The 27,253-nt window shown below is 46.2% G+C and overlaps 1 protein-coding gene across 1 annotated transcript in view; it reads right to left on the bottom strand.

Moving 5' to 3' along the window:
• The window catches only part of grip2b (glutamate receptor interacting protein 2b), a gene marked incomplete at its 5' end in the record, with an annotated part of 696,297 nt that overhangs the window by 53,053 nt on the left and 615,991 nt on the right, over window positions 1–27,253 (bottom strand). The window contains 3 exons of the mRNA XM_070895762.1: window positions 1,793–1,862; window positions 21,236–21,316; window positions 24,144–24,289. Of these exons, the coding sequence (XP_070751863.1) occupies window positions 1,793–1,862; window positions 21,236–21,316; window positions 24,144–24,289 (297 nt within the window). The remainder of the gene's footprint in view (window positions 1–1,792; window positions 1,863–21,235; window positions 21,317–24,143; window positions 24,290–27,253) is intronic.

The raw sequence follows: 27,253 nt of genomic DNA, 5'->3' as shown, positions 1-27,253 counted from the left end.
AACACAGTAACCAATTTGCGCACAGCAAGGTCCCACAAACAGAAATGTGATAATGTCCAGATAATTTGTTTTAGGTCATGAGTAGGAAGTTGGGGCTTCAGTTGAATGTCTGTTTCTTTCTTTTTTGTTCAATTTTAGATTCTAAGGAGCACAGATTAATCAAACCCTAATAAAAACAAGCCACAAACTCTTCAACTGGGCAGCACGGGCTCAAGCTCAGAACAGGGCAGGGCAAAAGACAGTTTAAATGTAGCTACGTCACACATAGAGAACTGAATCTATTGAATGGACTGTCCAGATAGACAGCGAAGGTGGAATAATGGCCCTGAAATTCCAGCCGGAAGCTTCTTTCAAATGAACGCCTCCGACCAGAGAATTTTTGCAAATTTACCTAGTGGTCCCGGAGGCATGATAAGTTTTGGATGCAAATTCACTGAACAATGGGATGAGGTTTTATTGAAAGAATTTCGGAGACAGGGTACATTATGGGATGCTTGGAACATTGGACCTGCCCAAATACATTGCAGTGGTCTTTACTAGTCCTGCACATTCCTCTGCTCATGAGTTTACTCTGAAAGTCACACGCTATAATGCCTTTACTGGTTACTCCCACATCCCTCCCGCCCAGTGACCCTCCGCCCAGTTCATCTAGCTTGTGTGTTGACTGGAATTTCATTGATAAGTTGCACAGCCTAGTCAAGAACACTAGATCAGTCTCTCATTGGCTCAATGCATCACCCAGCAGGTAACTGACCACAAGGTCTCATGTTCTATTTCCAGTCAGTGCTGAGTTAACTACTGCCAGACAGGGAGGAAGAGGAGCTATAGCTGATCTCAGTGCTCACTGTGCCAGGGAGGGGAAGTACACCAGGATTCCTGCTCCCGATCATCGTCCAGAGACTCTTGCTGGAAAGTACATGTGGGTGGATGTTGGTCGATTGCAGGATTGGATGCATGATGCTGTGATGTCTTCAACAGCCAAATAGCCTACTGACCCTGGCTGTCTAGGCTTAAATATGCTCACTTGGGAGAGCTATGGGAGGGTGGCCACCACCGAATAGCAACAGCCTTCATGAGATGAGAAACTCCGGGGTGTGTGGGGGTGGGAGGTGGGGAGAGGGAAAGGGGTGTGAAAGGGGTGAAGATCAGGGAAAGATATCTGAAGAGAAAAAAGATACACAAGGGATGACTGAATGTGATGTGAATAGAGTGTGCATGGCTCAGGTCTGGCACACAGAGAACCTGGAGGGCAGTGGGAGGAGGGTGAGTGGCAACAGGATCTGGTAGTGTTTGGGCATTGCATTCACATTACAGAGCTCAACCTCAGCATGAAGTAGCACCAAGTGTAAAAAAAATCATTCCCGGGATGTGAGCGTCGCTGGCAAGGGCTGGCATTTATTGCCCATCTCTCGTTGCCCTGAGAAGGTGGTGATGAGCCATCTTCTTGGACCACATTGTAGCGTTTTGATACAACGAGTACGTTGCTAGGACCACTACAGGGGCGGTTAAGAGCCAACCACATTAGTGTGAGACTGGAGTCACATGTCGGCCCAGACCGGGTAAGGATGGCACGTATCCATCTCCTGAAGGGCATTAGTGAACCAGCGATGTGAAGGGTCTGTGAGTCACATGTCCTGCGTAGAAACAGCATGGCTTTACACCCTTAGCAACGTTGCCCACATACTCCTGGCACTATGGTGAAAGCTCAACATTAATAGTGTGCCAGGATGACTGCCTGCTCTCGCTCATTGCTTCATTCAATACATACATCAAATCATGAACAGGTACCTACCGGTGTGCTACACTCCCCTTTTTAATATCAGATATGATCAGTGGATCTCCGGGCTTCCGACTCACAGCTGCTGAATGGAAGAACACATTGCATGAATCAACCAACCCAAGGCACTTTACTTCAATGATTTACTGTGAATTCCAGTCACAGTTACTATGTGGAGAAACCTGGCAGCCATTTTACACACAGCAATGGCTAGTTAATCGGTCTACGGTGGTGTTAGTTGAGGGGTGAATGTTGGCCGAGAACTCTCCTGCCTATCTTCGAATAGTACCAAGGGATCTTTTACGTCCACCTGAACAGGCAGACGGGGGTCCCAGTTTGATAGATCATGAAAAAGACAGCACCTCCGACAGTGCAGGACTCTCTCAGTTCTGCACTGCAGTGTCAGCCTGGATTATGTCCTCAAGTCCCTGGAGTGCAGCTTGACCCCCACGACCTGCTGACTCAGAGGTGAGAGTGATACCAACTAAGTCACGGCTGGCACCTAAGGCTAAATCTTAATGCTATTTATTTTAAGTGGATTACTTTGCCATTCCAATTGGAAAAGCCAAGCTATAAACCCCAGAGGTCAGTTTACTGGAACATTGTAGTGTATTTGCTTCATGGGTTCTTTGCTTACGAATTCATAGCAACACATTGCTAGTAATAACCAGTTGGTTTATGAACAATGGTGTAACAATCACACTACACAGTACCAGTTCATCCACTAGGCTCACAACTGCATACCTGATCGTGGATGACCTAGACCCAACAGGCTGGGGTTTTATTGAGTCTTGTGAACATCACGTGACTGGCTAAGCCACTCACAATGCGACAGCTCCACAAACCTGCGAGCATACTCACAGGTGCATACATTACAGAACTCTCCTATCCTAGTCAAGGTTTGCGGCTCAAGTTGACCGCTCGCTGCCCAGAACTGAGGTGAGGCCACTTGCTGCAGTCACCTCCTTCATTCACTCACAAGCAAACAGGCACAAGGTGGCTCCCTCATAGCTCAGTTGGCGAGATTGCTCACTGTGGAACTGAGCCAGACTGGAAGGCCTGACCGGCATTCTGTCCTGGATAAGCTGGTCTCAGTTGGGGTGCAGGTCTCAGTAACCCTCAGCTAGAATGGTGTGTGGTGGGAGAGGGGAATCAGCTAGGATCCCCCAGTTAATCACTATCTAAACAATTGTAAAGGAAGGCTAGCATTTTTATAGCACTGTTCACGACCTCAGGACACCTCAAAGCGTTTTACAGCCAATAAAGTACTTTTGAAGTGTAGCCGCTGTTGTAGGAAACACGGCAGCCAAATTGCACACAGCAAGCTCCCATAAACAGCAACATTAGGCCCATTTTGCATCTGCAATTTAGTCACTGGAGAGCCAGTGTTTGGACAATGCTCTTCTATACACGGGCTAGTGTGTAAAACCACTTGTAGGGAAATGCAGCCGTGTGCATGACTGTGAAACATTAACCAGCTTCAGGCCGTGGGGTCGAGTCCGACAAATGGTGGGAAGTGGGGAAAGAGCTAATGCAGAGGTAGTTTCTGATGTTGTAAGGTGGAATTCACTAGCTGAGTCCCACTGTGAGTATTTTACTTTCATGCTGGAAAGTGTGTGGATATCAGGTGAGGAAAGGACCAGGCATGGCCGTGAAGTCTGTCTCTGCCAATGCTCACTGCCTCGTTGCACACGTGAAGACTGGTTGGTTCAGTGAGGTTCTGGGGGAGGCCAGGCAGTCAGCACCTGTCGAGCTGTACCCCAACAAGCAAGCAGCTTTCACCTTCAGGGAGACCATCCCCAGTCTGTCCAATGATGGCCGTTACAAGGGCAGAAAACTGGAAGTGAAAAAGCAAGGCCCAATCTATGAGCCTCCTGGGACCGGGGCTTGTAGTGGGAATAGTCAGAGTGACAGAGCTTGTACACTGGTGCTTGTTTGGATCAGAATGTGGGAGATAAGTGTCACCAGCACCCCTCCTCTCCTCTCCCCTCCTCCTCCATTCCCCCCCAACCCCCCATGTTTATAGAGGAAGTAAAAGAATGTACATTTCTATATAACCTGAGGGCATCCTAAAGTGTTTCACAGCCAATGAGGTTCTTTTATCGAAATAGCAATGAGGTAATCCAATTTAGTGATGTTGGTTGAGGAATAATATTGGACAGGACATTGGGGACAATTCCCCTGCTCTTCTTTGAACAGCACCTGAGAGGGCAGACGGGGCCAAGGTTTAATGTCTCATCCGAACGACGGCACCTCTGACAATGCAGCACTCCCTCAGCATTGCACTGGAGTGTCAGCTTAGATTATGTGCTCAAGTCTGGAGTGGGACATGAACCTACAACCTCTGACATAGAAACACAGAAAATAGGTGCAGGAGCAGGCCATTCAGCCCTTCCAGCCTGCAACGCCATTCAATGAGTTCTTGGCTGAACATGAAACTTCAGTACCACCTTCCTGCTTTCTCGCCATACCCCTTGATCCCCCGAGTAGTAAGGACTTCATCTAACTCCCTTTTGAATATATTTAGTGAATTGGCCTCAACTACTTTCTGTGGTAGAGAATTCCACAGGTTCACCACTCTCTGGGTGAAGAAGTTTCTCCTCATCTCGGTCCTAAATGGCTTACCCCTTATCCTTAGACTGTGACCCCTGGTTCTGGACTTCCCCAACATTGGGAACATTCTTCCTGCATCTAACCTGTCTAAACCCGTCAGAATTTTAAACGTTTCAATGAGGTCCCCTCTCATTCTTCTGAACGCCAGTGAATACAAGCCCAGTTGATCCAGTCTTTCTTGATAGATCAGTCCCACCATCCCGGGAATCAGTCTGGTGAATCTTCGCTGCACTCCCTCAATAGCAAGAATGTCCTTCCTCAAGTTAGGAGACCAAAACTGTACACAATACTCCAGGTGTGGCCTCACCAAGGCCATGTAAAACTGTAGCAACACCTCCCTGCCCCTGTACTCAAATCCCCTCGCAATGAAGGCCAACATGCCATTTGCTTTCTTAACCGCCTGCTGTACCTGCATGCCAACCTTCAATGACTGATGTACCATGACACCCAAGTCTCGTTGCACCTTCCCTTTTCCTAATCTGTCACCATTCAGATAATAGTCTGTCTCTGTTTTTACCACCAAAGTGGATAACCTCACATTTATCCACATTATACTTCATCTGCCATGCATTTGCCCACTCACCTAACCTATCCAAGTCACTCTGCAGCCTCATGGCATCCTCCTCGCAGCTCACACTGCCACCCAACTTAGTGTCATCCGCAAATTTGGAGATATTACATTTAATCCCCTCGTCTAAATCATTAATGTACAATGTAAACAGCTGGGACCCCAGCACAGAACCTTGCGGTACCCCACTAGTCACTGGCTGCCATTCTGAAAAGTACCCATTTACTCCTACTCTTTGCTTCCTGTCTGACAACCAGTTCTCAATCCACGTCAGCACACTACCCCCAATCCCATGTGCTTTAAATTTGCACATTAATCTCTTGTGTGGGACCTTGTCGAAAACCTTCTGAAAGTCCAAATATACCACATCAACTGGTTCTCCTTTGTCCACTTTACTGGAAACATCCTCAAAAAATTCCAGAAGATTTGTCAAGCATGATTTCCCTTTCACAAATCCATGCTGACTTAGACCTATCATGTCACCATTTTCCAAATGCGCTGCTATGACATCCTTAATAATTGATTCCATCATTTTACCCACTACTGAGGTCAGGCTGACCGGTCTATAATTCCGTGTTTTCTCTCTCCCTCCTTTTTTAAAAAGTGGGGTTACATTGGCTACCCTCCACTTGATAGGAACTGATCCAGAGTCAATGGAATGTTGGAAAATGACTGTCAATGCATCCGCTATTTCCAAGGCCACCTCCTTAAGTACTCTGGGATACAGTCCATCAGGCCCTGGGGATTTATCGGCCTTCAATCCCATCAATTTCCTCAACACAATTTCCCGACTAATAAAGATTTCCCTCAGTTCCTCCTCCTTACTAGACCCTCTGACCCTTTTTATATCCGGAAGGTTGTTTGTGTCCTCCTTAGTGAATACTGAACCAAAGTACTTGTTCAATTGGTCTGCCATTTCTTTGTTCCCCGTTATGACTTCCCCTGATTCTGACTGCAGGGGACCTACGTCTGTCTTTACTAACCTTTTTCTCTTTACATACCTATAGAAACTTTTGCAATCTGCCTTAATGTTCCCTGCAAGCTTCTTCTCGTACTCCATTTTCCCTGCCCTAATAAAACCCTTTGTCCTCCTCTGCTGAGTTCTAAATTTCTCCCAGTCCCCGGGTTCGCTGCTATTTCTGGCCAATTTGTATGCCACTTCCTTGGCTTTAATACTATCCCTGATTTCCACGGTTGAGCCACCTTCCCTTTTTTATTTTTACGTCAGACAGGAATGTACAATTGTTGTAATTCATCCATGCGGTCTCTAAATGTCTGCCATTGCCCATCCACAGTCAACCCCTTAAGTATCATTCGCCAATCTATCCTAGCCAATTCACGCCTCATACCTTCAAAGTTACCCATCTTTAAGTTCTGGACCATGGTCTCTGAATTAACTGTTTCATTCTCCATCCTAATGCAGAATTCCACCATATTATGGTCACTCTTCCATAAGGGACCTCGCACAATGAGATTGCTAATTAATCCTCTCTCATTACACAACACCCAGTCTAAGATGGCCTCCCCCCTAGTTGGTTCCTCGACATATTGGTCTAGAAAACCATCCCTTATGCACTCCAGGAAATCCTCCTCCACCATATTGCTTCCAGTTTGGCTAGCCCAATCTAGGTGCATATTAAAGTCACCCATTATAACTGTTGCACCTTTATTGCATGCACCCCTAATTTCTTGTTTGATGCCCTCCCCAACATCACTACTACTGTTTGGAGGTCTGTACCACAACTCCCACTAACGTTTTTTGCCCTTTGGTGTTCTGCAGCTTTACCCATATAGATTCCACATCATCCAAGCTAATGTCTTTCCTAACTATTGCATTAATCTCCTCTTTAACCAGCAATGCTACCCCACCTCCTTTTCCTTTTAAACATAGAAACATAGAAACATAGAAAATAGGTGCAGGAGTAGGCCATTCGGCCCTTCTAGCCTGCACCGCCATTCAATGAGTTCATGGCTGAACATTCAACTTCAGTACCCCATTCCTGCTTTCTCGCCATACCCCTTGATCCCCCTAGCAGTAAGGACCTCATCTAACTCCTTTTTGAATATATTTAGTGAATTGGCCTCAACAACTTTCTGTGGTAGAGAATTCCACAGGTTCACCACTCTCTGGGTGAAGAAGTTCCTCCGCATCTCGGTCCTAAATGGCTTACCCCTTATCCTTAGACTGTGACCCCTGGTTCTGGACTTCCCCAACATTGGGAACATTCTTCCTGCATCTAACCTGTCTAACCCCGTCAGAATTTTATATGTTTCTATGAGGTCCCCTCTCATTCTTCTGAACTCCAGTGAATACAAGCCCAGTTGATCCAGTCTTTCTTGATAGGTCAGTCCCGCCATCCCGGGAATCAGTCTGGTGAACCTTCGCTGCACTCCCTCAATAGCAAGAATGTCCTTCCTCAGGTTAGGAGACCAAAACTGTACACAATACTCCAGGTGTGGCCTCACCAATGCCCTGTACAACTGTAGCAACACCTCCCTGCCCCTGTACTCAAATCCCCTTGCTATGAAGGCCAACATGCCATTTGCTTTCTTAACCGCCTGCTGCACCTGCATGCCAACCTTCAATGACTGATGTACCATGACACCCAGGTCTCTTTGCACCTCCCCTTTTCCTAATCTGTCACCATTCAGATAATAGTCTGTCTCTCTGTTTTTACCACCAAAGTGGATAACCTCACATTTATCCACATTATACTTCATCTGCCATGCATTTGCCCACTCACCTAACCTATCCAAGTCGCTCTGCAGCCTCACAGCATCCTCCTCGCAGCTCACACTGCCACCCAACTTAGTGTCATCCGCAAATTTGGAGATACTACATTTAATCCCCTCATCTAAATCATTAATGTACAGTGTAAACAGCTGGGGCCCCAGCACAGAACCTTGCGGTACCCCACTAGTCACTGCCTGCCATTCTGAAAAGTACCCATTTACTCCTACTCTTTGCTTCCTGTCTGACAACCAGTTCTCAATCCATGTCAGTACACTACCCCCAATCCCATGTGCTCTAACTTTGCACATCAATCTCTTGTGTGGGACCTTGTCGAACGCCTTCTGAAAGTCCAAATATACCACATCAACTGGTTCTCCCTTATCCACTCTACTGGAAACATCCTCAAAAAATTCCAGAAGATTTGTCAAGCATGATTTCCCTTTCACAAATCCATGCTGACTTGGACCTATCATGTCACCTCTTTCCAAATGCACTGCTATGACATCCTTAATAATTGATTCCATCTTTTTACCCACTACCGATGTCAGGCTGACCGGTCTATAATTCCCTGTTTTCTCTCTCCCTCCTTTTTTAAAAAGTGGGGTTACATTGGCTACCCTCCACTCGATAGGAACTGATCCAGAGTCAATGGAATGTTGGAAAATGACTGTCAACGCATCCACTATTTCCAAGGCCACCTCCTTAAGTACTCTGGGATGCAGTCCATCAGGCCCTGGGGATTTATCGGCCTTCAATCCCATCAATTTCCCCAACACAATTTCCCGGCTAATAAGGATTTCCCTCAGTTCCTCCTCCTTACTAGACCCCCCGACCCCTTTTATAACCGGAAAGTTGTTCGTGTCCTCCTTCGTGAATACCGAACCAAAGTACTTGTTCAATTGGTCCGCCATTTCTTTGTTCCCCGTTATGACTTCCCCTGATTCTGACTGCAGGGGACCTACATTTGTCTTTACTAACCTTTTTCTCTTTACATATCTATAGAAACTTTTGCAATCCGTCTTAATGTTCCCTGCAAGCTTCTTCTCATACTCCATTTTCCCTGCCCTAATCAAACCCTTTGTCCTCCTCTGCTGAGTTCTAAATTTCTCCCAGTCCCCAGGTTCGCTGCTATTTCTGGCCAATTTGTATGCCACTTCCTTGGCTTTAATACTATCCCTGATTTCCCTTGATAGCCACGGTTGAGCCACCTTCCCTTTTTTATTTCTATGCCAGACAGGAATGTACAATTGTTGTAGTTCATCCATGCGGTCTCTAAATGTCTGCCATTGCCCATCCACAGTCAACCCCTTAAGTATCATTCGCCAATCCATCTCAGCCAATTCACGCCTCATACCTTCAAAGTTAGCCTTCTTTAAGTTCTGGACCATGGTCTCTGAATTAACTGTTTCATTCTCCATCCTAATGCAGAATTCCACCATATTATGGTCACTCTTCCCCAAGGGGCCTCGCACAACGAGATTGCTAATTAATCCTTTCTCATTACATAACACCCAGTCTAAGATGGCCTCCCCCCTAGTTGGTTCCTCGACATATTGGTCTAAAAAACCATCCCTTATGCACTCCAGAAAATCCTCCTCCACCGTATTGCTTCCAGTTTGGTTAGCCCAATCTATGTGCATATTAAAGTCACCCATTATAACTGCTGCACCTTTATTGCACGCACCCCTAATTTCCTGTTTGATGCCCTCCCCAACATCACTACTACTGTTTGGACGTCTGTACACAACTCCCACTAACGTTTTTTGCCCTTTGGTGTTCTGCAGCTCTACCCATATAGATTCCACATCATCCAAGCTAATGTCCTTCCTAACTATTGCCTTAATCTCCTCCTTAACCAGCAATGCTACCCCACCTCCTTTTCCTTTTATTCTATCCTTCCTGAATGTTGAATACCCCTGGATGTTGAGTTCCCAGCCCTGCTCATCCTGGAGCCACGTCTCCGTAATCCCAATCACATCATATTTGTTAACATCTATTTGCACAGTTAATTCATCCACCTTATTGCGGATACTCCTTGCATTAAGACACAAAGCCTTTAGGCTTGTTTTTTTAACACCCTCTGTCCTTTTAGAATTTTGCTGTACAATGGCCCTTTTTGTTCTTTGCCTTGGGTTTCTCTGGCCTCCACTTTTCCTCATCTCCTTTCTGTCTTTTGTTTTTGCCTCCTTTTTGTTTCCCTCTATCTCCCTGCATTGGTTCCCATCCCCCTGCCATATTAGTTTAACTCCTCCCCAACAACACTAGCAAACACTCCCCCGAGGACATTGGTTCCGATTCTGCCCAGGTGCAGACCGTCCGGATTGTACTGGTCCCACCTCCCCCAGAACCGGTTCCAATGCCCCAGGAATTTGAATCCCTCCCTGCTGCACCATTGCTCAAGCCACGTATTCATCTGAGCTATCCTGCGATTCCTACTCTGACTAGCACGTGGCACTGGTAGCAATCCCGAGATTACTACTTTTGAGGTCCTACTTTTTAATTTAGCTCCTAGCTCCTTAAATTCATTTCGTAGGAACTCATCCCTTTTTTTACCTATGTCATTGGTACCAACGTGCACCACGACAACTGGCTGTTCTCCCTCCCATTTCAGAATGTCCTGCACCCGCTCCGAGACATCCTTGACCCTTGCACCAGGGAGGCAACATACCATCCTGGAGTCTCAGTTGCGGCCGCAGAAACGCCTATCTATTCCCCTCACCATTGAATCCCCTATCACTATCGCGCTCCCACTCTGTTTCCTGCCCTCCTGTGCAGCAGAGCCAGCCACGGTGCCATGAACTTGGCTGCTGCCCTCCCCTGATGAGTCATCCCCCACAACTGTACTCAAAGCAGCGTATCTGTTTTGCAGGGGGATGACCACAGGGGACTCCTGCACTACCTTCCTTGCACTACTCTTCCTGCTGATCTTCCATTCCCTATCTGGCTGTGGACCCTTCTCCTGCGGTAAGACCAACTCAGAGGCATGAGTGCTACTCACTGAGCCACAGCTGGCACCTGATAAATCTCTATCGTTCCCTGTTAGTAGAATTTTAAGCCCATTTTTCAATTACAATTCAGTCACTGCAGAGCCAGTGTTTGGACAATGTTCCCCTATGATCCAATCAACACACGGGCCAGTGTGTAAAAGCACCTTTGCACTACTGTGAATCAACAACCAACTTCAGGCTGTGGGGGTCGAGTCCGACAAATGGTGGAAAGCAAGGAAAGAGTTAATGCAGAGGTAGTTTCTGATGTTGCGAGGTGCATTTCAATAGCTTCGCCCCATTATGAGTATCTTATGCATGGAGAGGTAAAGAAACCGAGAAGTATTGATTTCAGCAGAAGGCCGTGAGGGGAGCAAAACTAAATTCAGACCAGCATCTTCCCGCAGAGATTCTGTTAGCCCGATCAGTTTATAATGGGGATAATAATTGTCACCTGAGGTACTTCACACAACGTTTGGTTCAATAGTGCAGCCATTCAACTGCTACAAGCAGCCTCAAAGTGGGTGTCCGTTGAGGGGCTGGTTATCTGCAGCTCTCCAGAAGATGCAATCCGTCACCTTTCACAAACACGCAAACCGCCTGAAATCCTTCATTACCTGCATCGATTAGTTCACTGAGGCACTTCACAATAAAAACGCTAGTGAATTGCCAGAGCCCTCACCGGCTCGGCAGAAATGTCTAGAAATTCTACAGATTATGGGGAGAAGGTAAACTTAGCCCTGCCTCCCACCTGTTATTTAAAGGCACCATACAGAAAGGGAATCAGCTCTGGAACGAACTTTCTTGGGTCTATATCAGGGTTTTATCTTCCTGTCTGGAGGATGAGGCTGTTTCCCGCTGCCCCTCCCTTGTTATTTTCAATCTGCTAATCAAGTTCATAGAATCATAGAAAATTACAATACAGAAGGAGCCCATTTGGCCCATCGTGTCCATCTCGGTCGAAATAGAGCTACCCAACCTAATCCCACCTTCCAGCACATGCTCCGTGGCCCTGTAGGTTACGGCTCTTTAAGTGCACATCCAAGTACTTTTTAAATGTAATGAGGGTTTCTGCCTCTACCTCCCTTTTAGTCAGTGAGTTCCAGACTCCCACCACTCTCTGGGTGAAATTTTTCTTCCTCATCTCCCCTCTAATCCATCTACCAACTACTTCAAATCTATGCCCCCTGGTTATTGACCCCTCTGCTAAGGGAAACAGATGCTTCCTACTCTATCTAGGCCCCTCACAATTTTATACACCTCAATTAAATCTCCCCTCAGCCTCCTCTGTTCCAAAGAAAACAACTCCAATCTATCCAATCTTTCCTCATAGTTAAAATTCTCCAGTCCTGGCAACATCCTCATAAAGGAGTATCCGTAATAAAGTGGATGAATTAACTGTGCAAATAGATATTAACAAATATGATGTGATTGGGATTACGGAGACGTGGCTCCAGGATGATCAGGGCTGGGAACTCAACATCCAGGGGTATTCAACATTCAGGAAGGATAGAATAAAAGGAAAAGGAGGTGGGGTAGCATTGCTGGTTAAAGAGGAGATTAATGCAATAGTTAGGAAGGACATTAGCTTGGATGATGTGGAATCTATATGCGTAGAGCTGCAGAATACCAAAGGGCAAAAAACGTTAGTGGGAGTTGTGTACAGACGTCCAAACAGTAGTAGTGATGTTGGGGAGGGCATCAAACAGGAAATTAGGGGTGCATGCAATAAAGGTGCAACAGTTATAATGGGTGACTTTAATATGCACATAGATTGGGCTAGCCAAACTGGAAGCAATACGGTAGAGGAGGATTTCCTGGAGTGCATAAGGGATGGTTTTCTAGACCAATATGTCGAGGAACCAACTAGGGGGGGAGGCCATCTTAGACTGGGTGTTGTGTATTGAGAGAGGATTAATTAGCAATCTCGTTGTGCGAGGCCCCTTGGGGAAGAGTGACCATAATATGGTGGAATTCTGCATTAGGGTGGAGAATGAGAGAGTTAATTCAGAGACCATGGTCCAGAACTTAAAGAAGGGTAACTTTGAAGGCATGAGGCATGAATTGGCTAGGATAGATTGGCGAATGATACTTAAGGGGTTGACTGTGGATGGGCAATGGCAGACATTTAGAGACCGCATGGATGAATTACAACAATTGTACATTCCTGTCTGGCGTAAAAATAAAAAAGGGAAGGTGGCTCAACCGTGGCTATCAAGGGAAATCAGGGATAATATTAAAGCCAAGGAAGTGGCATACAAATTGGCCAGAAATAGCAGCGAACCTGGGGACTGGGAGAAATTTAGAACTCAGCAGAGGAGGACAAAGGGTTTGATTAGGGCAGGGAAAATGGAGTACGAGAAGAAGCTTGCAGGGAACATTAAGACGGATTGCAAAAGTTTCTATAGGTATGTAAAGAGAAAAAGGTTAGTAAAGACAAACGTAGATCCCCTGCAGTCAGAATCAGGGGAAGTCATAACGGGAAACAAAGAAATGCCAGATCAATTGAACAAGTACTTTGGTTCGGTATTCACTAATGAGGACACAAACAACCTTCCGGATATAAAAGGGGTCAGAGGGTCTAGTAAGCAGGAGGAACTGAGGGAAATCCTTATTAGTCGGGAAATTGTGTTGGGGAAATTGATGAGATTGAAGGCCCATAAATCCCCAGGGCTTGATGGACTGCATTCCAGAGTACTTAAGGAGGTGGCCTTGGAAATAGCGGATGCATTGACAGTCAATTTCCAACATTCCATTGACTCTGGATCAGTTCCTATCGAGTGGAGGGTAGCCAATGTAACCCCACTTTTTAAAAAAAGGAAGGAGAGAAAACAGGGAATTATAGCTCGGTCAGCCTGACCTCAGTAGTGGGTAAAATGATGGAATCAATTATTAAGGATGTCATAGCAGCGCATTTGGAAAGAGGTGACATGATAGGTCCAAGTCAGCATGGATTTGTGAAAGGGAAATCATGCTTGACAAATCTTCTAGAATTTTTTGATGATGTTTCCAGTAGAGTGGACAAGGGAGAACCAGTTGATGTGGTATATTTGGACTTTCAGAAGGCTTTCGACAAGGTCCCACACAAGAGATTAATGTGCAAAGTTAAAGCACATGGGATTGGGGGTAGTGTGCTGACATGGATTGAGAACTGGTTGTCAGACAGGAAGCAAAGAGTAGGAGTAAATGGGTACTTTTCAGAATGGCAGGCAGTGTCTAGTGGGGTACCGCAAGGTTCTGTGCTGGGGCCCCAGCTGTTTACACTGTACATTAATGATTTAGACGAGGGGATTAAATGTAGTATCTCCAAATTTGCGGATGACACTAAGTTGGGTGGCAATGTGAGCTGCGAGGAGGCTGCTATGAGGCTGCAGAGTGACTTGGATAGGTTAGGTGAGTGGGCAAATGCATGGCAGATGAAGTATAATGTGGATAAATGTGAGGTTATCCACTTTGGTGGTAAAAACAGAGAGACAGACTATTATCTGAATGGTGACAGATTAGGAAAAGGAGAGGTGCAACGAGACCTGGGTGTCATGGTACATTAGTCATTGAAGGTTGGCATGCAGGTACAGCAGGTGGTTAAGAAAGCAAATGGCATGTTGGCCTTCATAGCTAGGGGATTTGAGTACGGGGCAGGGAGGTGTTGCTACAGTTGTACAGGGCCTTGGTGAGGCCACACCTGGAGTATTGTGTACAGTTTTGGTCTCCTAACCTGAGGAAGGACATTCTTGCTATTGAGGGAGTGCAGCGAAGGTTCACCAGACTGATTCCCAGGATGGTGGGACTAACCTATCAAGAAAGACTGGATCAACTGGGCTTGTATTCACTGGAGTTCAGAAGAATGAGAGGGGACCTCAAACGTTTAAAATTCTGACGGGTTTAGACAGGTTAGATGCAGGAAGAATGTTCCCAATGTTGGGGAAGTCCAGAACCAGGGGTCACAGTCTAAGGATAAGGGGTAAGCCATTTAGGACCGAGATGAGGAGAAACTTCTTCACCCAGAGAGTGGTGAACCTGTGGAATTCTCTACCACAGAAAGTAGTTGAGGCCAATTCACTAAATATATTCAAAAGGGAGTTAGATGAAGTCCTTACTACTAGGGGAATCAAGGGGTATGGCGAGAAAGCAGGAAGGGGTACTGAAGTTGCATGTTCAGCCATGAACTCATTGAATGGCGGTGCAGGCTAGAAGGGCCGAATGGCCAACTCCTGCACCTATTTTTTTTTTCTATGTTTCTAAATCTCCTCTGCATCCTCTCTATTGCAATCACATCCTTCCTGTAATGTGGTGACCAGAACTGTACACAGTACTCTAGCTGTGGCCTAACTAGTGTTGTATACAGTTCTAGCATAACTTCCCTGCTTTTATACTCTATGCTTCGGCTAATAAAGGAAAGCATCCCTATGCCTTTTTAACTACCTTATCGACCTGTCTTGCTACCTTTAAGGATGTGTGGCATGCACTCCAAGGTCCCTCTGTTCCTCCACACCTCTCTGTATCCTCCCATTTATTAAGTATTCCCTTGCCTTGTTGCTCCTCCCCAAATGCATTACCTCACACTTTTCCGGATTGAATTCCATTTTCCACGGTTCTGCCCAACTGACCAGTTTATTGATATCTTCCTGCAGTCTGGAGCTTTCCTCCTCATTGTGAACCACACGGCCAATTTTTGTATCATCTGCAAATTTCTTTATCATGCCCCCTACATTTAAGTCTAAATCACTAATATATGCTACAAAAACAAGGGACCAAGCACTGAGCCCTGCAGAACCCCACTGGAAACAGCCTTCTAGTCACAAAAACACCCATCAACCATTACCCTTTGCTTTCTGCTTACCACTGAGCCAATTTTGGATCCAAATTGCCACTTTCCCTTGGATCCCATGGGTTTTTACTTTTTTGATCAGCCTACCATGTGGGACCTCGTCAAAAGCCTTGCTAAAATCGTTGTGGGGCGATGCGGTTTCAAAATACGCTCTTCCTGAAGATGAGGCCATTAGCGGGAATAAAAAGAAAACAGCCGATCGCAATAAGGTAACAATCTTTTAACCTTTCCAAACTGGCACACATGTCAGAGAGTTCGTCAATCCAGCTGTGATAAAAGGGATAAAAGGAGCAGGCGCTGAGCCATGATGGGAAAGTTAGGAGGGGTAATCAGAAGCTTGGTTGAAAAGTTGGGCTTTAAAAGTGTTATTAGAGGAGGACAGAGAAGTGGGGAGGTGGAGGGGCTGAGGGAGGGGGTCCCAGAGAGTCGGGACAAGGTATCTGAAGGCTCTACCACCCGTGGGGGGGGGGGTAACAAAGGTCAGAGTTAGAAGGCCGATGGGCACAGGTGGGGACATAGGGCTGGAGGAGGTTTCAGAGGTAGGGATCAGCAGGGCTTGGCATGGAACAGGATACAAGCAGTTAAGCTCTGACAAGTCAGAGTTTAGGGAGGGCGGAGGGTGGGAGGTAGGCAACATCATCAATGGAGAAATCGCGTCCAGTGGTGAGGAAAGCATGCATAAGGGTTTTAGGCACAGTGAGCATGAGGTCAGGGTGGAGACCAGTGTCTAATGAAAAAGGACTAATTAAAAATCTTGTTGTGCGAGGTCCCTTGAATTCTTTATTAAGATGGAGAGTGACACACTTAATTCAGAGTCTAGGGTACTGAACTTAAGGAAAGGTAACTTCGATGGTATGAGACGTGAATTGGCTAGAATAGACTGGCGAATGATACTTAAAGGGTTGACGGTGGATAGGCAATGGCAAACATTTAAAGATCACATGGATGAACTTCAGCAATTGTACATCCCTGTCTGGAATAAAAATAAAATGGGGAAGGTGGTTCAACTGTGGCTAACAAGGGAAATTAAGGATAGTGTTAAATCCAAGGAAGAGGCATATAAATTGGCCAGAAAAAACAGCAAACCTGAGGACTAGAAGAATTTTATAATTCAGCAGAGGAGGACAAAGGGTTTAATTAGAAGAGGGAAAATAGAGTATGAGAGAAAGCTTGCTGGGAACATAAAAACTGACTGCAAAAGGTTCTATAGATGTGAGGAGAAAAGATTAGTGAAGACAAACATAGGTCCCTTGCAGTCAGATTCAGGTGAATTTATAATGGGGAACAAAGAAACAGCAGACCAGTTATACAAATACTTTGGTTCTGTCTTCACTAAGGAAGACACAAATAACCTTCTGGAAATACTAGGGGACCGAGGGTCTAGTGAGAAGGAGGAACTGAAGGAAATCCTTATTAGGCGGGAAATTGTGTTAGGGAAATTGATGGGATTGAAGGCCAATAAATCCCCGGGGCCTGATAGTCTGCATCCCAGAGTACTTAAGGAAGTGGCCCTAGAAATAGTGGATGCATTGGTGATCATTTTCCAACAGTCTATCGACTCTGGATCAGTTCCTATAGACTGGAGGGTAGCTTTTTAAGAAAGGAGGGAGAGAGAAAACGGGCAATTATAGACTGGTTAGCCTGACATCAGTAGTGGGGAAAATGTTGGAATCAATTAATAAAGATGAAATAGCAGTGCATTTGGAAAGCAGTGACAGGATGGGTCCAAGTCAGCATGGATTTATGAAAGGGAAATCATGCTTGACAAATCTTCTGGAATTTTTTGAGGATGTAACTGGTAGAGTGGACCTAGGGGAGAACCAGTGGATGTAGTGTATTTGGACTTTCAAAAGGCTTTTGACAAGTTCCCACACAAGAGATTGGTGTGCAAAATTAAAGCACATGGTATTGGGGGTAATGTACTGACATGGATAGAGAACTGGTTGGCAGACAGGAAGCAGAGAGTCGGGATAAACTGGTCCTTTTCAGAATGGCAGGCAGTGACTAGTGGGGTGCCGCAGGGCTCAGTGCTGGGACCCCAGCTATTTACAATATACATTAATGATTTAGATGAAGGAATTGAGTGTAATATTTCCAAGTTTGCAGATGACACTAAACTGGGTGGTGGTGTGAGCTGTGAGGAGGATGCTAAGAGGCTGCAGGGTGACTTGGACAGGTTAGGTGAGTGGGCAAATACATGGCAGATACAGTATAATGTGGATAAATGTGAGGTTATCCACTTTGGTGGCAAAAACGTGAAGGCAGAATATTATCTGAATGGCGGCAGATTAGGAAAAGGGGAGGTGCAACGAGACCTGGGTGTCATGGTACATCATTCATTGAAGGTTGGCATACAGGTACAGCAGGCGGTGAAGAAGGCAAATGGTATGTTAGCCTTCATAGCTAGGGGATTCTTTTGTATAGGAGCTGGGAGGTCTTACTGCAGTTGTACAGGGCCTTAGTGAGGCCTCACCTGGAATATTGTGTTCAGCTTTGGTCTCCTAATCTGAGGAAGGATGTTCTTGCTATTGAGGGAGTGCAGCGAAGTTTCACCAGACTGATTCCCGGGATGGCAGGACTGGCATATGAGGAGAGACTGGATCGACTGGGCCTGTATTCACTGGAGTTTAGAAGGATGAGCGGGGATCTCATAGAAACATATAAAATCTTGACGGGACTGGACAGGTTAGATGCAGGAAGAATGTTCCCGATGTTGGGGAAGTCCAGAACCAGGGTATATAGTCTAAGGATAAGGGGTAAGCCATTTAGAACTGAGATGAGGAGAAACTTCTTCACTCAGAGAGTTGTTAACCTGTGGAATTCCCTACCACAGAGAGTTGTTGATGCCAGTTCATTGGATATATTCAAGAGGGAGTTAGATATGGCCCTTACGGCTAAAGGGATCAAGGAATATGGAGAGAAAGCAAGAAAGGGGTACTGAGGTGAATGATCAGCCATGATCTTATTGAATGGTGGTGCAGGCTCGAAGGGCCGAATGGCCTACTCCTGCACCTATTTTCTATGTTTCTCTGATTCTATGTTGGGGAAGTAAGCGGTCTGGTGATGGGTCGCGAGTGAGGTTTGAGGCTCGGGCCTGGGTTGAACAGGATGCCTTGGTTTCGCATGGTCTGATTCAGCCTGAGCGAACATAAGAACATAAGAAATAGGAGCAGGAGTAGGCCATTTGGCCCCTCGAGCCTGCTCCGCCATTTAATAAGATCAAGGCTGAACTGATCATGGACTCAGCTCTACTTCCCTGCCTGCTCCCCATAACCCTTTATTCATTTATCGTTCAAAAATCTGTCTATCTCCGCCTTAAATTTATTCAATGACCCAGCCTCCACAGCTCTTTGGGGCAGATAATTCCATAGGTTTACAACCCTCGGAGAGAAGAAATTCCTCCTCATCTTAGTTTTAAATGGGCGGCCCCTTATTCTGAGACTATGTCCCCTAGTTTTAGTTTCCTCTATGAGTGGAAATATCCTCTCTGCATCCACCTTGTCGAGCCCTCTCATTAACTTATATGTTTCGATAAGATCATCTCTCATTCTTCTGAACTCCAATGTGTATAGGCCCAACTTACTCAACCGATCTTCATAAGTCAACCCCCTCATCTCCAGAATCAACCTAGTGAACCTTCTCTGAACAGTCTCCAATGCAAGGATATCCTTCCTTAAATACGGAGACCAAAACTGCATCAGTACTCCAGGTGTAGCCTCACCAGTACCCTGTACAGTTGTAGCAGGACTTCTCTGCTTTTATACTCTACCCCCTACCCCCCCCCCCCCCCACTTGCAATAAAGGTCAAAAGTCCATTTGCCTTCCTGATTATTTGCTGTACCTGCACACTAACTTTTTGAATGGCTGCGGAACGGGGATGGAACCAATGGCCAGGGTTATGGCTGGAAATTTCCTCATGGCTGTTTCTGCTGTGTCGCTGGAAGTGCAACAGGATCCCCATTTATGCGTTTCCACGGACTTCCTGTGAAGTGATGACAGTGGAGTGGCAGCAGCACCGTGGAAATCGCCGGCCCATGACAAGGGCCATGGCTTTGGTCTTTCTGATGTTCAGTTGGAGCATCGGTTAGTTGGCATCTTGTGCAAACTAACCTGGGCAGCTGGTTTGAGATTTATAGTTAGCCTCCTGCAATAGAGCTCCCCCTAGTGGACTACTGCTCCACCTAGTGGACTACTGTGATAATGCAACTACTGATGTATAACAATAAAAGGGTCATGTGGCAAAGTCACATGATGACAGTTTCTGTGAGAGCCATCTTGTGTAGAGTGTGTTTGTTAGTGGTGTAGTAAGAATATAGTGCTTTGATGCTGGGGATGTTGGCCTGATCGAGGACGCTAACATTGGTGCGCCTGTCCTCCCAGGGGATTTGCAGGATCTTGCGGCGACATCATTGGTGGTATTTCTCCAGTGATTTGACGTGCCTACTGTATATAGTCTTCGTCTCTGAGCCATACAGGAGGGTGGGTATCACTACAGCCCTGTAGACCATAAGCTTGGTGCCAGATTTGAGGGCATGATCTTCAAACACTCTCTTCCTCAGGCAGCCGAAGAGTGATGAGACTCCCAAAACAAGCGCTCTACTTGGAACTCCTACACGGCAGGCGATCCCCAGGTGGGCAGAGGAAATGTTTCAAGGACACCCTCAAAGCCTCTTTGCTAAAGTACAACATCCCCACCAGCACCTAGGAATCCCTGGCCAAAGACTGCCCAAAGTGGAGGAAGAGCATCTGGGAGGGCGCTGAGCACCTCGATTCTCGTCACCGAGAGCATGCAGAAACTAAGCGCAGGCAGCGGAAGAAGCATGCGGCAAACCAGACTCCCCACCCACCCTTTCCTTCAACCACTGTCTGTCCCACGTGTGACAGAGACTGTAATTCCCGTATTGGACTGTTCAGTCACCGAAGAACTCACTTTTAGAGTGGAAGCAAGACTTCCTTGATTTCGAGAGACTGCCTATGATGATGATATAATGAAGAATAATATATTACATCTCCCCAACCGAGAGAGGGGAAACCGCGCCCAGCTCAGTGCCAGGGTGTCCCACAATCACTCAGAGGCCAAGCGGAAAGCCTCCGGATAAGTCTGGCTCCTTCGTCATTTTTATATCACGTGTGAGATGAGGAGAAGTGGAGGGAACCTGTGCAGAAGCCTGTGCATCCAAACTATCTAACCTCCAGACTGACATGACCTCTACCCTTTCAGCAGAGCTGGTTGTCTGAGGACAGCAGCTGGTTCTGAAAACCCCCAAATACTGAATATTTCCTGAACCACCTCTGAAAAGAAAGAAGACCTTGCATTTATATAGCGCCTTTCACATCCTCAGGACGCCCCAAAGCGATTTACAACCAATGAATTACTTTTGAAGTGTAGTCACAGTTGTAATATAGAAAACACAACAGCTAATTTGCGCACAGCAAGCTCCTACAAACACAAATGAGTTAAATGATCAGATCATCTGTTTTGATTGAGGGATAAATGCTGGCCAGAACATTTATGTCCGCCTGAGAGTGAAGTCGAGGGCCTAGGTTTAATGTCTCAACTGAAATTCAGCATGACTTAGTGATGTAAGAAATTCCCTGAGCCTTGGCTTTTAAGACAACACAATGAAGACACAGGTTGATTCACTAATCTACAGGAGCAGGATTCACTCAGTTCTAAAGTGTTCACACAACTCCCCAAGCAAGATCTGGAGCTGAAGGAGACTCTACTCACAGCTGATGGTAATGCCAAGCTCAACCCCTCTCTTCTTGGGAAGTTTCACATGGAAGGTCCCACTGCTGGGAATAACAGATTCTGTGGAAGAGAAAAAAAGACAGGAGATGAAGTATAAGATGCCAGGTGTAATGTAGCTGCTTCAAGGGTTCTTTGCTTAATAATTCATAGCAATACATTGTCATTACGAACCAGTTGATTAGCAAAGGTTTAACAATCACACTACACATTACAGTTCATCCACCAGGCTCACAACCACCTGCCTCATCGTGGACCCCCTGAACCCAATTGACTGGGGTTTTATTGAGTCTTGTGAACATCACGTGACTGGCTAAGCCACTCCCAACTCAACAGCTCGACAACTATTTTTGTAAAACAATAAATTAAGTGCCCCCTTATTAAAGGGGCACTAAAAATCAACAAATTAAACAAATTAACTTTTTACATTAATTGTTCAAATTAAAATTTGGTTGCCGGAGGCAATGATGCACTCCAGTCCCTCTGGCGCCCACCTCTCGCGGAAGGCCGCGAGCGTACCGGTGGACACCGCGTGCTCCATCTCCATGGAAACCCTGGCTCGGATATAACCGTGAAAGAACGGGCTAAACAACCCCCTCAACCGCCCACTGCCTGGACCGGTTAATGGCCACCTTGGCCATGCCGAGGAGTAGTCCTATGAGGAGACCTTCCGACCTGCCCGCTCCCCTCTGCACACAATGCCCAAAGATCAGGATCAGGGACTAAAGTGCAACCAGAATTTGAGGAGCAGTCCCTTCAAATAATGGAAGAGGGTCTGCAACCTGACACACTCTATATAAACATGAAACACAGGCTTCTCTAGACCGCAGAAATTGCAGGCAGCCTGGGAGCCCATGAACCGACTTAAAAACTTATTGCACAGGATTGTTCCGTGCAACAACCTCCAGGCTAAGCCTCCAATAAATAGAGGGAGGACTCCCGTGTAGAGTGCACTCCATTGGGAAACCCCACCTCCTCCGAACGGCAAGATTGTGCGCTATAGCGTGTCTGGACGGCAGACGAGGATGACAAAATGGAGAGTGTGCAAGAGCAGCCCGTATAGGAATCCCCTCTGCGTAGAACTGAAAGGCACGGAGGGGATCTCCCCCAGGAGGCTCAAGTTGTGAGGCGCCGGCTCCCGAGGGAGGTTTCGGGGCTTGGTGCTGATCAACAGGTGATTTTTTTTTTAAAGTTTTTTTTGAGTGAAAATTAAGTGCTTAAGATCTATTTGCTCCGTACTCTATTTGTGTTTTGATTTCCCCAGAAATATTCTAAAAATTATGTCTGACAATAATAGATAAACATTTAACACATTTGTAATACATTCTTGTGCCCACTAGTTTAATGCAGTTTCTTTATTTCAACCAGTTAACTCCTTCTCTGAAATACTGTAGCAGAGGAATGTCATAATGTGCGTTAAAAGTTCCAACACAGATCACCACCAGCACTTTCTGGGTTCTATTATGTAATTGCTTCTGTATCCAGCAGAGGGAGCACAGAATACTGGAGGTACAGCACACAAGGAGGCCATTCGGCCCATCATGCCTGTGCTGGCTCTTTGCAAGTGAGGAATGCAGTGCTAACCAGGGCCAGGATGTCACCGTGCCCCCCCGAGAGCAAGGGAATTGCCCAACTAAACAAACAGTGCCCCTCAACAAAGCCTGTACTCAACCTCCCAACATGAAACTGTGGGACTGCAGGCACACCTACAGAATATCTACATAGGTGCATGGTACCTTTACACCCACTCATGGTGGGCCCATGCACAAGAACCAAACCTTCGTGATTAACCCCCATCAGGAGTGTTCAAGCTTTTGCCTTTACACAGGATACATGGCACAGAAACAGGTCATTCAGCCCATGCCGGCGTTTATGCTCCACTCGAGCCTCCTCCCGCCTTTCCTCATCTAACTGTCAGCATAACTCTCTATTCCCTTCTCCCTCATATGCTTGTCTAGTCTCCCCATAAATGCATCCATAATATTCACTTCAACCACTCCCTGTGGTAACAAGTTCCACATTCTCACCGCTCTTTGGGGATAAAGTTTCTTCTGAATTCCCTATTGGAGTTCTTGGTGACTATTTTATATTGATGGCCTCTAGTTATGCTCTTCCCCACAAGTGGAAACATGCTCACTCTATTCACTCCATCAAAACCTTTCATAATTTTAAAAGACCTCTATTAGGTCACCCCTCAGCCTTCTTTTTTCAAGAGAAAAGAGACCCAGCTGTTCATCCTTTCCTGATATATATATACCCTTGCATTTCATCGGCCCAAAGACAGTGTAGAATGTGCCGAGCTCCGAGCCTGAATTCCTGACACACGAAGAGCAGAAACGGGTAGAATCGACAATATAAAGTTTAAACGCACGTTCCCATTCATTTGTAGACAGCTCAGCTTGCTGTTACTAACCGATTTCAGTGCTCTGATTCAGGACTTAGCTCACCAATGAGCCAACAGACAGAAGGACAGCCCTTTTCAAACTCATCATAAAACTCAAACAGGGTAAGAAATATAAGCACAAACAGAACGGGGTCATCTCGACTTTGTGGACTTGAGTGCCAGGGTGTGCGGGGCTAGATATGGCCCACGAACGAACCTTGGACACCAGGCATCTATAGCCTTCAGGCATCGCATTTGTGCCCGATTTGGTTTCAACCAGTCACTCGTGCAATACAGCCTACTTCCATATTGCCAGTGACAGTCTGTGGCCTTCCTTGTAAATACTCTACCGTGCAGTTAGTGACAGCTGCCAGTCGCAGCGAGCTAACCATGTTGGCCATCTGCCCGATGGGAATTCTATTAAAATGCCTATTTCCCCCCCCCCACCCTCTGATGCTCACAGGCCTCACAGTCAGGTTTCAAGCACTTCTCTAGATTGCAACGTACCTGCTACATCAAACTCTATCTCCAGCGTAACTTTGTTTGCGAGAGCCGCATCTCGTAACAGCTGGTTGGCCTCCTCTAGGGTCCCATCCTCGGTTGGCATGCCGTTGATGGAGAGAACTCGATCACCCACCTGCATTAGCCCACATCTGGATCCGGAAGGTATCGGTTGGAAAGGTTTTCGGGAGAGAAGAAGAAAGACAAAGGAAGAAAGCTCGTTATATGTGGCTGAGGAAAGCAAACCCACAAGCTTCTATTGAGCAGCTTAAACACCCCGGCCTAGAACTTGGAAGTGTAAGTGCTACTTTCGCCCACTGCCGGCAGGTACTGTGGCAACCATCATTTTTGGCAAATTGGCAGCGCTGCCGTTGCCTGCGCTCGCAGAATGTATTTTAATTAGTAAGAACGTGACATCAATTAGTGTGCAATGCTGAATTGATGCCCGTTCATACATTTTGGAGCTGGCCGCTCCTCTTACTGCCCTCTCCAAAGCGAGTCCGTGCGTGCAGCAGCTGACAGCATTTGACCATTATACATATGCTATATCTGCTCTCAGGTACACATAGCTATGGGTGTTTAATTTGATGGAAAGGATCTAGTTCTGAGGACGAGGTCTACTACAGTCACCTCTGGTTTTAATGGCACATGGCTGATTGCAGGTGGGGGAGACGAGAGCAGACTCATTCGTAACAGTTTGTGACTGAAACCAAAATGGTCATCGTTTTATGAAGCAAACGTCGATAGGTCATTATAAATGATCATTGCCACCAGATAATTCACCACCTCCATCGGAGATCGATCAAACCACAGACTTTCCCAGCGCAGTCGACACACTCACCACAAAAGAATAAACAAGTTGCCGAACCCCTTTTTGCTCTGCAGAAATGTTGCGAGCCGGAGCCGGAGCTGATTTAAAGGATAACACACTTCCATTGGTAGGTTCGGGAGCTTTGCTTGCGTCACTTTGATGAATTTTAAATGACAAGAGCTTTCTCTACAAGAGCTGAATGCAATATTGTAATATTGATAGATTGGTGAGCGGGTGGCAGGTAAATTGCTGGAATAAATACAGCAACTGTTCCGTGGATGGGCTACAGGCTGACTCGTTTGTTCCTTGTTCTCCCTAAATCCAAGAGGTAACACGCGACCTTCGGCCTCCTGCTGGGCTTCGCGCTGGAAAGAGCGCGTCGCACCACAGAGTCTCCGCTCCGCTCGTGTAAATTAGCGGGCGGCACCAAAATACCGGGACTGCCTGCGCCCTTTCTGCGGGTGGCCGTGAGCCTTGGCCGGCGCTGTAACTGGCAGGCTTCCAGCCTACTCGAATTTCTAGGCCCATATGTTCCCGTCTCTTAAAAGAATCAATTCCTTTGCCAGATCAGTAAAGAAGAACTTGCATTTATATAGCGCCTTTCATGACTTACAGATGACCTAAAGCGCGTTACAGCCAATTAAGCACTTTTTGAAGTGTCATCACTGCTGTAATGTAGGAAACGCAGCAACCAATTTGTGCACAGCAAGATCCCACAAACAGCAATGGGATAATGACCAGATAATCTGCTTTAATATTGGCCAAGACACCAGGGAGAACTCCGCTGCTCCAGTCTTTGAATAGTGCTTTGGGATCTTTTACATACGCTTGAGAGGGCAGACGGGGCTTTGGTTTAATGTCCCATCCAAAAAACGGCACCTCCGACACTGCAGCAGTCCCTCAGCACTGCACTGGAGTGGGACTTGAACCCGCATCTTTCTGACTCAGAAGCGAGAGTGCTACCCACTGAGCCACAGCTGACAGTGTGTATTCCCATTTTCTCTCTTTTTCCACCTTCCTGCATATGTGTCAGTGTGACGTCGGGGGGATCCAAGGGTGTGGGAGGGTATGTATTGCTGGGGAAGCTTGCAGGAAATTGAGTAGAGCGAGGCTTCGGAGGGACCTGATGATGTAGATGAAGATTTTAAACTCAATGTTTTGGTGGACAGGAGGGTAAGGAGGTGGGGTTGAACGAGTGCCTGATGACAGTCAGTCAAACACAGTGTGGGACAGGATAAAGGCCTAGCTCTGTCAAGTGGTGGCTAATGTGCAACGGTCACCACACGTTAAAAAAAATTCACTCACAGGCATCTTCCACCCCTCCATTGGCGTTCAGGTCCTGTGAACTCACGTGGAAGCAAGTCATCCTCATTCCAGGGACCGCCTATGATGATTGGACAGGATACGGACAGAGGAGTTTTGGATGAGGTAGAACTTGTGCAATAAGAAATTTCTGGTTTATTTTAAAAGGGGTTAACGCCTCCGCTAAAAACAGCATCTGGAGAAACGTTGTACGAGCACCATAAGCATTCCTTCATTGGTATCACCCAGTACATTCTCGGCGAGATATATTATCTATATAATAAAATGAGAGAGTCGGAGATGGGAAAAGGTCATTCAGTCCCTTGAAGCATGATTCTCCATTACACTAATTCTCCCAGTACACCATGTAACTGTATTTACATCCTGAATGTTTTTACATAGGATACACGGCACAGAAACAGGCCATTCGGTTCAACCAATCCATGCTCCACTCGAGCCTCCTCCCGCCTTTCCTCATCTAAATCTATCAGCATAACCCTCTATTCCCTTCTCTCTCATATGCTTGTCTAGTCTCCCCTTAAATGCATCTATACTATTCTCTTCAACCACTCCCTGTGGTAGTGAGTTCCACATTCTCACCACTCATTGGGTAAAGAATTTTCTTCTGAATTCCCTATTGGATTTCTTGGTGACTATCTGATGTTGATGGCCTCTAGTTATGCTCTTCCCCACAATGGAAACACTCTCTTTGTATCCACTCTATCAAAACCTTTCATAATTTTAAAGACCTCTATTAGGTCACCAATGATATTATCTAGCAGATTATCCCAAACAATTATCACTCTTTAAGTAAGAAGGTTCTTGCTGATATCTGAGATGTTACTTTCCACTGATTTAAATAAACATTTTAAAAGGGGTCGCCCATTTAAAACTGAGCTGAGGAGGAATTTCTTCTCTGAGGGTTGTAAATCTATGGAATTCTCTGCCCCAGAGAGCTGTTGAGGCTGGGTCATTGAATATACTTAAGGTGGAGATAGACAGA

The sequence above is a fragment of the Pristiophorus japonicus genome, chromosome 12 (genome assembly GCF_044704955.1).
Source record: "Pristiophorus japonicus isolate sPriJap1 chromosome 12, sPriJap1.hap1, whole genome shotgun sequence".
NCBI classification, from domain to species: domain Eukaryota; kingdom Metazoa; phylum Chordata; class Chondrichthyes; family Pristiophoridae; genus Pristiophorus; species Pristiophorus japonicus.
This window is presented reverse-complemented; position numbering and strand designations above follow the sequence as displayed.